Source organism: Megascapheus bottae, chromosome 10 (assembly GCF_031878675.1).
Source record: "Megascapheus bottae isolate mThoBot1 chromosome 10, mThoBot2.hap1, whole genome shotgun sequence".
Taxonomy (NCBI): Eukaryota; Metazoa; Chordata; class Mammalia; order Rodentia; family Geomyidae; genus Megascapheus; species Megascapheus bottae.
Window position 1 is genome coordinate 38,168,715 of NC_143518.1, and position 14,964 is coordinate 38,183,678.

At 43.4% G+C, this 14,964-nt stretch overlaps 1 protein-coding gene across 1 annotated transcript; it reads left to right on the forward strand.

The window, feature by feature from the left end:
* The first annotated feature begins 2,052 nt into the window (after positions 1-2,052).
* Rit1 (Ras like without CAAX 1) lies at positions 2,053-14,836 on the forward strand. Its single transcript, XM_090340786.1, has 6 exons — positions 2,053-2,148; positions 2,545-2,692; positions 2,810-2,866; positions 9,071-9,144; positions 9,352-9,543; positions 11,678-14,836. Exons 2-6 carry the CDS (start codon positions 2,587-2,589, stop codon positions 11,906-11,908), a joined length of 660 nt encoding a protein of 219 aa, XP_090196912.1. The 5' UTR covers positions 2,053-2,148; positions 2,545-2,586; the 3' UTR covers positions 11,909-14,836.
* Positions 14,837-14,964: the final 128 nt, after the last annotated feature.

Consider the following 14,964-nt stretch of genomic DNA (forward strand, 5'->3'; position numbering starts at 1 on the left):
GAGCCTCAGCACCTCTTCCAGCTTTTTTTTCTATGTATGTGGTACCGAGGAATCGAACCCTGGTCTTCATGCATGCTAGGCAAGCACTTTAACCACTAGGCCAAACTCCTGGCCCTCACCTGAACTCTTGTTCATCCTTGTTGAGCAATGCTTCTAGCACAAGAATGAAATCCATCTTATAGGATTTGAATTTATTCTTAAGAAGTGTTTGAACTCAGGGCCCTGTGTTCCCTGGGCCTGTTCTGCCACATTAGCCATGCCTTCAGTCTTATTTTCTTCATGGTCATTGTTGATATAGGATCTCGCAAACTTTTTTTTTGTAGGTCGTGGGGCTTGAACCATGACCCAGAGCCCCTGGCCTGAGCACTGTCCTTGAGCTTCAGCTCAAGACTATTGCTCTACCAGTTGAGCTATAGCACCACTTCCGGTTTTCTGGTGGTCAGTTGAAGAGTCCCAGGGACTTTAGTACCCAGGCTGGCTTTGAACTGCAATCCTCAGATCTCAGCCCCTTGAGTAGCCACTAGTGCCTGGAGTATCTTGCAAACTTTACAGATTCCTTCTACTTCATTGGAGTAGCTAGGATTACTGGTGTGGCCTAACTGCCTGGCATGGGGACATCATTATTATTACAATTATTATTACCAATTCTGGGGCTTGATGAACTCAGGGTCAGGGCGTATATTATTTTTTACTCAGGGCCAGCATCTACCACTTGAACCACACCATCACTGTTGGCTTTTTCTGTTGATGTGGTACTGAGGAATTGAACCCAGGGCTTCATGCATGCTAGGCAAGCACTCTACCACTAAGCCACATTCCCAGCCCCTTACTTTGTTTGGTTGTGGGGCTTGAACCCCTAGCCTGGGTGCTGTCCCTACGACTCTGTGCTTAAGGCTAGCACTCAGTGCCACTCAAGCCACAGTGCCACTCCTGGTTTTTAAGTTGTTAATTGGAGACAGTCTCATGGGGTCTTTTCTGGCCCATCTGGCTTCAGACTGTGATCTCAGCCTCTAGAGTAGATAGGATTATAGGTGTGAGCTACTGCCATCCAGCCAGAGTATATTTAATTCAAGTCCACTGAAAAGCTCTAAGGTTTTATTTCCTGCCAAGTGAACCATATATTTGTTTAAAACCATTTTTATGTTTTAAAACGTGTGTAGCATTCTAATTAGGGTAATGTGTTGTGAACATCTTAGAGACCTAGTTTTGCTTTCAAAATAACTCACTTGATTGTTGTTGTCTTTAGTGGGGTAAGGTCTCAGAAGGGGAGAGAGGAAGGGTGAGCAAATGCAGTCATGGTATTCAGTATATATTATGTGGAAAATAAACTATGTGACTTTGGGTAGGGATGAGAGGAAGACCAGGAAAGTGAAGGAAGGGTGACATTATCTAAGGAAGAACTACAATTATTACCTGACTTACAAAATAGCTATCTGTATAACACCTTAATAGTACTCTTCTTTTTTCTTTTTTTTCCAGTCCTGGGCCTTGAGCTCAGGACCTGAGCACTGTCCTTGGGTTTTCTCAAGGCTAGAACTCTACCACCTGATCCACAGCAGCACCACTTCTGGCTTTTTTTTTTTCTATGTATGTGGTACCGAGGATTCGAACCCGGGTCCTTGTGCATGCTAGGCAAGCACTCTACCACTAGGCCACACCCCCGGCCCCAATAGTACTTTTCTTTAAGGTACCATGAAGGGACATGTACTAGGAAGAGTCTATACATGTTTTAGCGTTTGATGGGTGGTGGGACGTTGCCCCGTTTCCTTGTCAGGGGTTACATTTGGTCGGATTCTCTTTCAGCAGCGGCCCACAGCCCTAAGTGACTGGCTTCAGAAGTCCCCTGCTCCCCTCCCTACTTTGATGAATGTGCTTCCTTGAAGCAACCTTCACTTAAACATGGGAAGACTTTAAGACCAACGTGTGACAGGGGCCCTGCTCTGACCAGTGGCAGCGCTGCGTTTATGGACCTGGGGAGGGAGGCGGGGCGGCGCGGGGCGGCGCTGGGCTGCTCTGCCCCTCCCATTGGGACGCTGGTGGCGCCATCTTACCCAGCCATGGGAGGGTCACAGGTCAGAACCCGAGCCTCCCGAGCCTCCGGCTAGGGAAGAAGCCCCTGGGTGATCTGGAAGGCTTCCTGCTCCCAGGGTATGAACAGCTGGGGCGACCTGGCAGGGGGCCGCGAGGGCGGAGGGTGGGGAGGGCGGGGTGGGGGGGACAGGGAGTAGGCGGGGCCTCCGCTGCCCAGGGACCCCGCGCTGGCCCACGGGGCAGCCTTGTGGTCCTCGGATCTCATCCTCCCTTGCTTCCCCTCTACTGGGGTGCTGATTTGAACAGGAATTCTAAAATGACGACGTCTTATGTTTTCCGGAAAAAATAAGCCCTAAACCCCGTGATGTGTCACAGTGTGGGGGAGAGGGTGGAGTTTCTTCTCCAGGTCTGCCAGAAAGGGTTCAGTGCTGAGCCCGGGTGACAGGCCGGACGGTGTGAGAAGGCCGGGCTCTCTGGCCTCTCCATCCACGGAGTCGTTTCTGCTTGTTGTAGGTGGCCCTGCCTCGGAGTGGCCCCCGATTCCCCACGAGGACGATGGATTCGGGAGCTCGCCCAGTTGCCAGCTGCTGTAGCAGCCCTGCGGGGCTGTCACGAGAGTACAAGCTAGTGATGCTGGGCGCTGGAGGTGTGGGGAAGAGTGGTACGTGTCCCAAGTGTCCTTTACCCAAACCGCATGCCGTACTGGCTGTTGTGCCCTTAAAACTGCTCGTGTGGGTCACCTTCCCGAGGATTTTAACTTTCATCTCTTGTTTTGAAGCCATGACCATGCAGTTCATCAGCCACCGATTCCCAGAGGACCATGACCCCACCATTGGTAAGTCAGAGCCTCTCCGGATAACCTTTGCGGGAGAATGTGGACATCGCTTTCAGAACTTTCCTGTGCTGTTCAGGTGCTCCAGCCTGGAAATTACAAGGAAGTCAGCATTCCTTGTGTTATCATTCTGGTTCTGCTCTATTTCTTCTCGGAGGCTGACATCCCTATCTTGGTGGCAATAGCCTAGAGAAACTGTTCAAAACTAATGGATAAGCAGGGCCTGGTTGGCTCACTCCTGTAATCCTGGCTACTCAGGAGGCTGAGATCTAAGGATCAAGGTTCAAAGCCAGCCCTGGCACAAAAGGACCTGAGACTCTTATCTGCAATTAACCTCTAGAAAGCCGGAAATGGGGCTTGGCTCAAGGGTAGGGAGGTAGCCATGAGCTGAAGAGCTCTGAGACAGTGCCCAGGCCGAGTTCAAGCCCTAGGACCCCCCCCCCAAAAAAAACACAAAAAAACCCCTATGATGCAAATAAAGGCAAAGTTAGATGCAAGGGTGCACAAAAGGGCTAATAAAAAAATGAATACAATTTTCTAAAAGGCTACCAGTACATAGTTTAAAAAGTGGACCTGATAGTATGAAACACCTTCTTTGTTATTTTCTTTGAATGTATACTGAGACCAGAATTCTGGGTAGAAATTTTAGATATTTACTACAATACAAATACAGAAATGCATGGCATTTACATTTAAGGTGCATCTAGTTATATTTAATGTCCCCCTGAATTCCTTTTTCATTAAAAAAGCAATCTCATTATAGTTATTTTCCTATTTATCATTGCTGGTTTTGTTTTGCTTTTTTGGTCATCATAGAGCTTGAACTTAGGGACTGGGCACTGTCCCTGGGCTTTTCACTCAAGGCTAGTGCTCTACCACTTTGAGCCACAGTACTACTTCTGGTTCATTGAGATAAGAGTCTCATGGACTTTCCTGCCCAGGATGGCTTTGAACCATGATCTTCAGATCTCAGCCAGATGAGTAGCTGGGATTACAGACATGAACCATTGGTGCCTAGAGTTTTGTGGGTTTTTTTTTTTTTTTTGTGGGTCATGGGGCTTGAACTAGACCTGGGAGCACTGTCTCTGAGCTCTTCAGCTCAAGTCTACTGCCCTATTCTTGAGCCAAGCCCCAGCCCTATTTTTTTTTTTGCCAGTCCTGGGGATTGAACTCAGGGCCTGAGCACTGTCCTTGGGCCTATTTTTCCCCCTCAGGGATACTGCTCTACCACTTGAGCCACACAACCACTTCTGGCTTTTCTGTGTGTATGGTTCTGAGGAATTGAACCTGGGTCTCTGTGCATGCTAGGCAAGCACTCTAACCACAACGCCAACTCCCAGCCCCCAGCCCTGTTCTTGAGCCAAACCCCACTTCCGTTTTCTAGAAGTTAATTGGAGATAAAAGAGTTTCAGGTTCTTTTGTGCTGGGCTGGCTTTGAACTTCGATCCTCAGACCTCAGCCTGCTAAGTAGGTAGGATTACAGGAGTGAGCCACTGTGCCCGGCTCTGCCTAGAGCTTTTTGTTATTTAATTGTAGGTGTCTCAGATTCCATATCCCAGGCTTACTTTGAACTTTAGATTGTGCTGGTATTAGGGCTTGAACTCAGGGCCTAGGTATCATCCTTGAGCTTTTTTGCTCAAAAATAGTGCTCTTGATCAAGTGCACTTGATCCACAACTCCACATCCAACTTTTTGGTGGTTAATTGGAGATAAGAGTTTCATGGACTTTGTTGCTCGTGCTGGCTTTGAACCCCAGTCCTCAGACCTCAGCGTCCTAAGTAGCTAGCACTACAGGCATAAGCCACTAGTGCCATCAGATGGACTCTTTAATTTGAGTTAACTAAAGTTTACTGTGAAACTATACAGTCGATAGTGTAAAGCTGGGAGCCAATGGCTAATGCCTGTAGTCCTGGCTTCTCGAGAGACTGAGATCTGAGGATCATGGTTTAATGCTAGCCTAGGCAGAAAAGTTCGATGAGACTCTTAGCTCCAATTAGCTACCAAAGAAGCCGGAAGTGGTGCTGTGTGGCTCAAGTAGTAGAGTGCTAGCTTTGAAGAAAAAAGCTCAGGGACAATGCACAGCCCAGAGTTCAAGCCCCAGGACCAGTCCACAGACACAGCACACAATCACACATACACACACTAATGATATTATGAAGCATAATGAGATAATTGCAGTTTATCCATATAGTAAAGCTTATTATTTGGAGGAAGTTGGAAAAGAGAAATAGGGGAAACTTCTGTGGAAAATAAAACATCTTTTTGTGGTTAGGTCCTGGTGGCTAACACCTATAATCCTAGCTACTCAGTGGGCTGAGTGAGAGCTGAGGATCTCAGTTCAAAGCAAGCCAGGAAAACAATTCCTGGAGATGTGTGTGTGTGTGTGTGTGTGTGTGTGTGTGTGTGTGTGTGCGCGCGCATGTGTGCATGTGCGCTCGCGCCAGTCCTGGTCTTGAGTTCAGGGCCTAAGCTGGGCTTTCTCAAAACTAAAGCTCTACCACTTGAGCCACAGTACCACCTGGCACATATATAAATGTCATATATAAAGTATAAATTGTTGTATTCCTCCTGTATCTACAAACATATTAAACTACCAGTAGGTTTTTTTTGTCTTTTTTTAGTATCTTTTTTTTTTTTTCTGTATAACTCAGGCTGACTCCAAATTCATGATTCTTTGGAGTGCTGGGATTATAGTGATGTGTCACAAAGCTCAGCAAGAGTGATTGTCAATTTTTTTTTTTTTTTTGCCAGTCCTGGGGCTTGAACTCAGGGCCTGTGAGTTTACCCTCAGCTCAAGGCTAGCACTCTACCACTTGATTCTCAGCACCACATCTGGCTTTTTCTGTGTAGACGGCACTGAAGAATCAAACTCAGGGCTTTGTGCATGCTAGGCAAACACTACCACTAGGCCACACTCCCTGAAGTGACTGTCAATATTAAAAAATAATTTGAACTATATTTTGAGGAGTTTTGGCATTAATTCAGGTTTATTGAGAAACAAAAAAAAATCACAGCAGTTGGTAAGCAATTGAGTATTTCCCTTTTTCTAGACTATATGTATATGTCATCTTTTAGTTTCTATTTTAGGTTAACTATTAGTCAGACAACTTTTTTGTCATGTTGTTTATAGTTAGTAGAAACTTATATGGCCTTTAATGAAGCTTTTTTTTGCTATCAGCTCTAGAGTCTGACTAGAGATTAACTCTAAGTATGACTCGGCTGATTTGAACTTCCTCGAAAGGAAGCAGACAAACAAGTATAGCTAGCCTATTGAACCCTTCCAGCCCAGGCATATAGGACCTGGACTTGCCATTTGAAGCACTCCCTCACTTCCTTGTAGCTGAAGTTCATTATATAGTAATATCTCCTCCCATTTTCCAATGTCTTTTTTTGTTGTTGCTGGTCTGAGGGCTTGAACTCAGGGCCTGGGCACTGTCCTTGGGCTTTCTCCAGGCTGGAGCTCTACCCCCTTTGAGCCACAGTACCAATTTGGCTTTTTTCTGTGTATGTGGTACTGAGGAATGAAACCCAGGGCTTCGTGCATGCTAGTGAACACTCCACCACTACGCCATGCTCCCACCCTCCTTAACTGTTTATTTTATTTTATTTTATTTGTTTGTTTGTTTATTTGTGGGTCATGGAGCTTGAACTTGGCCTGGGTGCTGTCCCTGAGCTCTTCAGCTCAAGTGTACTGCCCTGCCTCTGGGCCTGGGCATTGTCTCTGAGCTCTTTGCCTCAAAGCTACCACACTTCCCTTGAGCCAAGCCCCACTTCCCATTTTTCTAGAGGTTAATATAAAGAAAAGCAGGAGCAAAGGAGGACATGAAAAGCCTTTAATATTGTTATTTTCAATATGTGATTCCCAGAAGGATTTCTTCTCTTTCTTCCTTTCTTTCTTTGTTTCCTTCCTTTCTTCTTCTTCCTCCTCCTCCTCCTCCTCCTCCTCCTTCTTCTTCTTCTTCTTCCCCTTCCCCTTCCCCTTCCCCTTCCCCTTCTCCTTCTCCTTCTCCTTCTCCTCCTCCTCCTCCCCTTCTTCCTCCTCCTCCTTTTTCTTGCCAGTCCTGGGGCTTGAACTCAGGGCCTACACACTGTCCCTGGGCTTGTTTTGCTCAAGGCTAGCCACAGCACCATTTCTAGCCTTTTCTGTTTATGTGGTACTGAGAAATTGAACCCAGAGCTTCATGCATGCTAGACAAGCACTCTACCCCTAAGCCACATTCCCAGCCTCTCCATGAGACTCTTATCTCCAATTAGTCACCAGAAAGCCAGAAGTGGAGCTGTGGCTCAAGTTATAGGTACCAACTTGATCTGGTACAGCCCTAGACCCTAAGGTCCAGCACCAAATACCTCTTCCTTCCTTTCTTTTCTTTTCTTTCTTTTTTTTTTAAATTTTATTTTTTGTTTTTTGGACAGTCCTGGGGTGTGATCTAAGGACCTGAGCACTGTCCTTGGGCATTCTCAAGGCTAGAGCTCTACCATATGAACTGCAGCACCACTTCTGGCTTTTCTGTGTATGTGGTACTGAGGAATCGAACCGGGTCTTTGTGTTCTGCCACTAGGCCAAACTCCAGGCCCTCTTCCTCTCTTTTAAAACACATTTTCAATATGTTTATCTTCACTTGTCTCCTATTTTTTCTTTTTTGATAGTCCCAGGCTTGAGCTCAGGGCCTGAGCATTATCCTTAGGTTTTCTTTCTTTCTTTCTTTCTTTCTTTCTTTCTTTCTTTCTTTCTTTCTTTCTTTCTTTTTTTTTTTGCCAGTCCTGTGCTTAAGTTCAGGGCCTGAGCACTGTCCTTGGATTTTTCTCAAGGCTAGAGCTCTACCACTTGAGCTTCAGCACCACTTCCGGCTTTTTTCTATATTTGTGGTACTGAGGAATCAAACCCAGGTCTTGCATCTAGGCAAGCACTCTACCACTAGGCCAAACTCCCGGCCCCTATCCTTGGACTTTCCCAAGGCTAGAGCTCTACCACTTGAGCCACAGTACCACTTATGCCTTTTTCTATGTGGTACTGAGGAATCAAACCTGGGTCTTCGTGCATGCTAGGTAAGCATTCTACCACTAGGCCAAACTCCCAGCCCTCATGTGAGACTCCTGTCTACAATTAACTGCCAGGAAATGAGAAGTATCTCATGGCTCAAAGTGTTAGAGTGCTAGCCTTGAACAAAAGAGCTTAGGGACAGCACCCCAACCCTGAGTCCAAGCCCACAACTAACAACAACAAAAACAGAAAAAAAATGGGGGTTAGGGATGTGGTTTAGTGGTGGAATGCTTTCCAAGCATGTTTGAGGCATTGGGTTCAGTCTCTAATACTACAATAAACAAACAAGTAAATAAACATGCATAAATTTGCTTTCATAAAGGAGGAATTAAGACTATATGGATTATTTAGAAAACAGTGGGAATAAATGATGTTTTTTTCTGTTTTCTAGTGTTTTGGTTTTTGGCAGTTCTGGGTTTTGTTCTTGCTAGGCAGGTGCTCTACTGCTTGAGCCACTCCTATAGCCTTTTTACTATAATATTAAAATGAACAGAAAGGGTGGGAGGCAGCTCAGTGGTAGAGCGCTTATCTAGCATAGAAAAGGCCCTGGGTTTAATCCCTAGTACAACACAAAAACAAAGAGGAATTATACATATTTTTATAATTAAGTATGTCTTGAACTCAGAGCTGGGGCACCGACTCTGTGCCTTTTTCCTCAAGGCTATGGCTTGAGCCACCAGTATTGCACATGAGCAACACAATTATTATTAGCACATATTAAGTGTTCAGTATTAAGGGGTTTCCTTTTTTTTTTTTTGCCAGTCCTGGGCTTGTACTCAGGGCCTGAGCACTCACTGTCCTTGGATTTTCTCAAGGCTAGAGTTCGACCACTGGAACCACAGCACTATTTCTGGCTTTCTTTCTTTCTTTGTTTCTTTCTTTCTTTCTTTTTTTGTGGGTCATGGGGCTTGAACTCAGCCTGGGTGCTGTCCCTGAGCTCTTCAGCTCAAGGCCACTGCTTTACCCCTGGGCCTGGGCCTTCTGCCTTTTTTCTATGTATGTGATACAGAGGAATCAAACCTGGGTCTTCGTGCATGCTAGGCAGGCACTCTACCACTAGGCCAAACCCCCAGCCCCATGGGGGGTTTCATTCCTAAGATGAGCTTTTAAAATATGTTTCTTCCTACATAGATAGTTTTATATCATACCTCTCTCCCCTCCTGTAGAAGATGCTTATAAAATCCGGATCCGCATTGATGATGAGCCTGCCAATCTGGACATTTTGGATACAGCTGGACAGGTATTAATCCCAGAATGCTACAAGTAAAGTTTTTCACTGTTATAAAGGGGAGGGAAAGGCTTATACAGAGAAGATCACTAGTTTGTCTCTTAATTTTTCATGCACTCTGACTCAGGATAGCAGGTAATCGACATACTACTTCTTTATCTGAAGTAAATAGCAGTTCTAAGTTGCATCAATATATTATTGACCCTTGTTTCCTTCTAGGCAGAGTTTACAGCCATGCGGGATCAGTACATGAGGGCAGGAGAAGGGTTTATCATCTGTTACTCTATCACTGATCGCCGAAGTTTCCATGAAGTTCGCGAATTTAAACAGCTTATTTATCGAGTTCGACGTACTGATGATACACCTGTGGTTCTTGTAGGAAACAAATCTGATCTAAAACAGCTAAGACAGGTAAGGGAAACAAAGAAGACATGTGTATCTTGTGGCATTATTCATTTTTGCTCTTGGTTTACAGAGTTCTTTGCCTTAAAATAGAAACTAAAAGGGCCAGGAGTATGGCCTAGTGGTAAAGTGCTTGCCTAGCGTGCATGAAGCCCCGGGTTCAATTATTTGGCACCACATACACAGAAAAAGCCAGAAGTGGTGCTGTGGATCAAGTGGTAGAGCTCTAACCTTGAGAAAGCCCAAGGACAGTGCCCAGGCCCTCAATTCAAGCCCCAGGACTGCCAAAAATAAATACATAAATAAAGTATGAAAAAATTCAGGCTATTGATGTCCATATGTATTTGGTATGTTTCAAAAAATTATCTTTGGGGCCGGGAGTTTGGCCTAGTGGTAGAGTGCTTGCCTACCATGCACAAAGACCGGGGTTCAATTCCTCGGTACCACATATATAGAAAAAAGGCAGAAGTGGTGCTGAGGCTCAGGTAGTAGAGCTCTAGCCTTGAGAAAGTCCAAGGACAGTGCTCAGACCCTGAGCTCAAACCCAGGACTGGCAAAAAAAAAAAAGTTATCTTTGACATAGTCTTGGAGATATAAACATAACTACATAGACATAAAAATATATGATGGGATATATAGTTTACAGACATAATGTTATATTATATAGATAGATATGTATCTATGACATACAAACCCTCAGCTTAATTTTAATTATGTTCTAAAATCTATGTGCCAGTGATTATATATAGAGAATCCGTTCTTGAATACTTGTTTGTTAAACATGACATTTGAATTATGATGTAAAAATCAATGTTAATAAAATCTTTAAAAACAAGTTACGTTGGGGCCGGGAGTTTGGCCTAGTGGTTTGGCTTGCCTAGCATGCATGAAGACCTGGGTTTGATTCCTCAGTATCACATGCATAGAAAAAAAAGCTGGAAGTGGTGCTGAGGTTCAAGTGGTAGAGCTCTAGCCTTGAGAAAGTCCAAGGACAGGGCTCAGGCCCTGAGCTCAAGCCCAGGACTGGCAAAAAAAAAAAAAAAAAAAAAAGTTATCTTGAAAATACACTAGAAATCAAATCATGAAATTTGAAGGCATTGGAAGAACCCTTAGAAGTCATATATTCACTCTTCAAATTATGTAAGTCCCTGCTATCTTGCTCTCTGATGTCACACATCTACAGGTGAGGAACTGAGTCTTTTTTTTTTTGCCAGTCCTGGGCTTGAGCTCAGGGCCTGAGCACTGTCCTAGGACTTTCTCAAGGCTAGAGCTCTACTACTTCAGCCTCAGCACCACTTCTGGCTTTTTTCTATGTATGTGGTACTGACGAATTGAACCTGGTTTTCATGCATGCTAGGCAAGCACTCTACCACTAGGCCAAACTCCTGGCCCAAATTGAGTCTTTTAAAGTGTCCTGTCCTATTCTTTTTTTGGCCAGTCCTGGGGCTTGAACTCAGGGTCTGGGCATTGTCCTTGGGCTTTTTCAAAGCTAGCACTCTACCACTTGGGTCACAGCACTACTTCTAGCTTTTTCTATGAATATAATATGAAGGAATCAAACCCAGGGCTTTGTGCATGCTAGGGAAGCACTCTACCACTAGGCCACACTCTTAGCTTTTTTTTTTTTTTTTAAATGGAATCAGTACTGGGGCTGGATTCAAGGACTCACATTCTTGCTTGGCTTTTTCTGTTCCCAGTTGGTGCTCTACCACATGAGTCATACCTCTGCTTCTGGCTTTTTTTTTTCCAGTTTTAGAGTTTGAACTCAGGGCCTGGGCACTGTCCTTGAGCTTTTTCAAGGCTAGAGCTCTACCACTTGAGCCTTGAGCCACAGCACCATTTCTTTTTCTATGTATGTAGTACCAAGGAATTGAACCTGGGTCTTCATGCATACAAGGCAAGCACTCTACTACTAGGTCAAACTCCTGGCCCATGCTTTTGACTATTTTTGATGTTTTATTGGAGATAAGAGTCTTATCAACTTTTCTGCCCAGGCTGGCTTTGAACCATGATCCTCAGATCTCACCTTCCTGAGTGGATAGGATGTGTGAGCCAGAGCACCCTGCCCCATTCACTATTTTCCATAGTCTTAATTGTGTTCCACTGCATCACTATACATTTTGTCCTGTTTCTGCTTTTAAAGGTTACCAAGGAAGAAGGATTGGCTCTGGCCCGAGAATTCAGCTGCCCATTTTTTGAGACATCTGCTGCATACCGCTACTACATTGACGACGTTTTCCATGCCCTTGTGCGAGAGATACGGAGGAAAGAAAAGGAGGTGGTGCTGGCCATGGAGAAAAAATCTAAACCCAAAAGCAGTATGTGGAAGAGGCTGAAATCCCCATTCCGGAAGAAGAAAGATTCAGTAACTTGAAAGGAAGACATGATGTGTTTCTCGTGAACTGCAGTGTTTAATCCCTGCAGTCCAATAACCTGCAATCATGAGCATGTTATGCGCTCTTTCTCCTTTTGTGACTGGTATTTTTATATGCAACCAAGGAGGGGAACATGTCCACTAGGAATTTTCAGTGATTGATATTTAAATATTGTCTTTTAGTTGATTCTGATTTATTAACCCAGTGGAGTACTGTCTGCTTTTAAGTTGTCATATTAGAATTTGATATATCATTGTTTTGTGTTGTGTTGCTGATATTAATTAGCGTAAATTGTTTATACCCAAGATAACACGTATACCAGGTGTGTTTGACTAAGTCCAAGAAGACCTGTGTGCTGTATGTCCCCTGTCATCTTTTGACTTCTTTCCTAGGACTAGTTCGTGGGAGGACCTCAATTTGTAAGTTCCACTATATGTCCTGGAGACAGAACAGAAATCAAACAGGGAGATCAATACTAAAGTTCAGAAAATAGCTATGGAGGTGACTCTTATTTAAATTATGGAGGAATGAGATTTGGGGAAGTGGGGCCTTAATCTTTCCCCGGGAGACTTGCCAAGAGATAGGTAGGTCAGAGGAATGTTCCAATATAAACCTGGCCTTTCTGAGGAGAATATGTTTGACTCAAAGGCATTGGGATGTGAGAACAGTCAGAATCATTGAAAATGTAAGGAAGGTTTCTCCTAGAAGGTGTTTTGTTTTTACTTTTTCAGGGTTTTGTCTTTCTTTACCTTTGAAGCTAAAAAAATGTTAATCATTACTGGATCACTAGACTTCTGACTTAACACTTCTTGGGATAGCTATTGCCTGTACAAGTTGATTTTGTCTTCATAGATACATACCCCAAGATATTTATACGTTGTTGTTCAGGCTTCCCCTTATCTCCTTGGCCTGGCAGAATGGTTTTTAGATTTTCATTAATTCAATTGTATTTTCCATACAGATGCAAGATCAGAATAGGAATAAAATTGGGTATCAGTCTAACTTCCACAGTCATGAGACTCGGTGCTCTAAGAATGCCATGGTATTGCTGTTGATGGGTCAGTCTTGAAGCTTTAATATTTCCATATATATATATTCCGTCATTTATAATACTGAGACTGTCTTCTGAGGACCTTCCTAAAAGTTTGTATCAAGATTGTCTGAGCTTTGACAGTTTAGCCTAATAGACTACACTTTCTCCCAGTACATAGTTGAGAAATATTCCTAGCAATTAAGGTTTTAAATAAGTGGCTGTGCATTTTCTGTTTTAGGATCAAAATTATTTTGATATCTCACCTTTATGTGATTAGAAAAGAGTCAGTGCAGAAGTTCTGAGTCATGCCCCTGGATGGATTATTCAGTGTTACCCAACCAGAAGGTAACTATATAGTACTTAGAAAACCCACAGTGTGGCTGGAGCTTTGTAGATGAAGTGCCTAGAGCACCTGGCCTAGCAAGTGTGAGGTCCTCAGTTCAAACCTCAATACCTTCTCTGCTACCCCTCACAAAAGCCCACAGCTCAACTTATTTTCCATTGTTTAATTAGAAGTATGAAGATAGTTAATTGTGTCCTTCTTTATGACCTAGATGTAAAGAAAAACAACTGTTATAACTATTTTTTTTGGTGCCAGTAATGGAGTTTGAACTTCAGGCTTGTGTGCTGCCCCCAGAGCTCTTTTGCTCATTAAATACTTTAGCACTTGAGCCACAGATCCACTGACAGCCTTTTTCTTTTTCTTTTTCTTTTTCTTTTTTTTTTTTTTTTTTGATGGGTCATGGGGCTTGAACTCAGCCTGAGCGCTGTCCCTGAGCTCTTCAGCTCAAGGCTACCACCCTGCTCTTGAGCCAAGCCCCACTCTCCGTTTTCTAGGGGTTAATTGGAGATAAGAGTCTCAGGTCCCTTTGTGCCTGGGCTGGCTTTGAACCTTGATCCTCAGATCTTAGTCTCCTGAGTAGCTAGGATTACAGGAATGAGCCAGCCACTGTGCCTGCTTGGCAGCCTTTTTCTTTTGTGATTAATTTGTGGTAAGAGTCTCATAGACTTTTCTTGCCCACACTGGCTTTGAACCATAATCCTCAAATCTCATTTTCCTGAGTAGGATTACAGGCTTGAGCCTCTGGTGCCCAGCAAGTACATTTGAAATTCTGAATAGTAGTCTCTTTTGAAACTTCTGGAAATATTTTTGCTGTCAAATCATATTTTATGGTATTCTATCCAGAATTTGATTCACTATAGGACAAAATCTCACAGGAGCCTTGGAGAAGCATGAAAGTAAAAGAGAAATACAGTGCAATTTTGCTATGACAATGTCACCCATTTGCAGTAGTGTAGATCCTTTCTATTTAATCCCTTGCTGCTCATTGATGACCTAGAGAATCATCTTTAGCAATAAGCAGGAAATTGACAGATATATTATTCAAGATACTCAAGACACTAGAGAACATTGCCAAGAAGGAAGATCTATAAGACAGAAGGGCATTTGTATTATGTCTAAGAACAATCCTGTCATACATTTGATCCTTGGATTTTATTCATGGTGCTAGACAGATTTAGGGCAAAATAGTGTAAATCATAGTTCTATTCTTGGTGGTCATATATATAGATAATTTATGATTTCTAAATAATCAGCCTTATCTAATTTGAGGGCATTAAATTTAATTACTGCCTAGAACTTTGAAGAGAGAAAAATTCAGGGACAAGTTGGAAAGGCACTGGAACTGTTCGTATCCAAACTAGATTAGTAAATTATAAGATGAAGAACTAGTATCTGGAACTCTTTAGAATTCAGAAGGGGACATATGTTTTAATTTTATAATATATTAGCAAAATTGGGCCTGCTGTGATGTTTCGGGAGCAGGGGGAAGTTTTTCACTTATGCACTTGTATATAAAAACTTTGTATGGCACAATATAAAGCATTTAAACAATTTGTTGGGTCTTTCATTTTCTCTTTTTTTTCTTGTGTGTATGTTTCTATTTTTATGATCCATGTTCATTTTTGTTGTTGTTGTTGGTTGTGGGTCTTGAGCTCAGGGCCTGGGTGCTGTCCCTAAGC

Excerpts from the sequence above, each read along its gene's own strand:
- Rit1 (XM_090340786.1), top strand. The coding sequence starts at position 2,587 with ATGGATTCGGGAGCTCGCCCAGTTGCCAGCTGCTGTAGCAGCCCTGCG. Across the intron at positions 2,867-9,070 it reads GGACCATGACCCCACCATTG|AAGATGCTTATAAAATCCGG; the intron begins GTAAGTCAGAGC and ends CCCCTCCTGTAG. Across the intron at positions 9,145-9,351 it reads TTTTGGATACAGCTGGACAG|GCAGAGTTTACAGCCATGCG; the intron begins GTATTAATCCCA and ends GTTTCCTTCTAG.